Here is a 669-nt window from a genome sequence, read left to right on the forward strand (position 1 = left end):
GGGGAACAGCGGGGGAGGGGGGAAGGACCTGCCAGTGAACAGGGGGGGTTGCAGACCCTGCTTCCTGCAGCCACCCACCACAGCTCACTCACCACCACGGAGCAGGAGGTGTTGTCCAGGAGGTAGAGGTCCTGTCCGACCGCCAGCAGCACGATGGTGACTCTGTCCTGGGACAGCACGGCCCAGCACGTGGGTGGCTTTGTCAGACCTGCCAGGTACCAGGGTCAGGTCCCTGCCCCCGGCCAGGGCAGGGGACAGCGGGGAGGGGACGCACCGGGGACCTCAGGCATCCTGCGCAGCTTCAGGTCATCGATGTTGGTGGCCAGGGAGAAGCGGTGTGCCCCGGTGAGGATGGCCACCCCGGTGCCGTACTCCGTGTGGAACACCTTGGCCTCCAGCACGTGGTTCTGCAGAACCTCCTGTGACACAGAGAGAGAGCTGGGCTGGGGCTGGGCACCGTGCTGCTGCTGCTGCTCTGGGGACAAAACCACCCCGGGGCCACTGCCCCAGCTCAGACTTTCTCCTGCAGTGAGGAGGGGATTGTTCTGGCCCCAGGGGCCACGGGCTCAGAGTCACAGAGTCCCAGCCTGGTGGGGTTGGCAGGGAGCTCAGGAGATCATCCAGTACAACCCCCCTGCCAAAGCAGGGTCCCTACACCAGGCTGCACAG

The 669-nt window shown here is 65.9% G+C and overlaps 1 protein-coding gene across 1 annotated transcript in view; it reads right to left on the reverse strand.

Moving 5' to 3' along the window:
- The window catches only part of VPS16 (VPS16 core subunit of CORVET and HOPS complexes), a 2,507-nt gene that overhangs the window by 996 nt on the left and 842 nt on the right, over positions 1 to 669 (reverse strand). The window contains exons 2-3 of the mRNA XM_010175580.2: positions 275 to 419; positions 93 to 208 (exon numbers count right to left, since the gene is read on the reverse strand). Of these exons, the coding sequence (XP_010173882.1) occupies positions 93 to 208; positions 275 to 419 (261 nt within the window). The remainder of the gene's footprint in view (positions 1 to 92; positions 209 to 274; positions 420 to 669) is intronic.

Source organism: Antrostomus carolinensis, unplaced genomic scaffold (assembly GCF_000700745.2).
Source record: "Antrostomus carolinensis isolate BGI_N321 unplaced genomic scaffold, ASM70074v2 scaffold33169, whole genome shotgun sequence".
Taxonomy (NCBI): domain Eukaryota; kingdom Metazoa; phylum Chordata; class Aves; order Caprimulgiformes; family Caprimulgidae; genus Antrostomus; species Antrostomus carolinensis.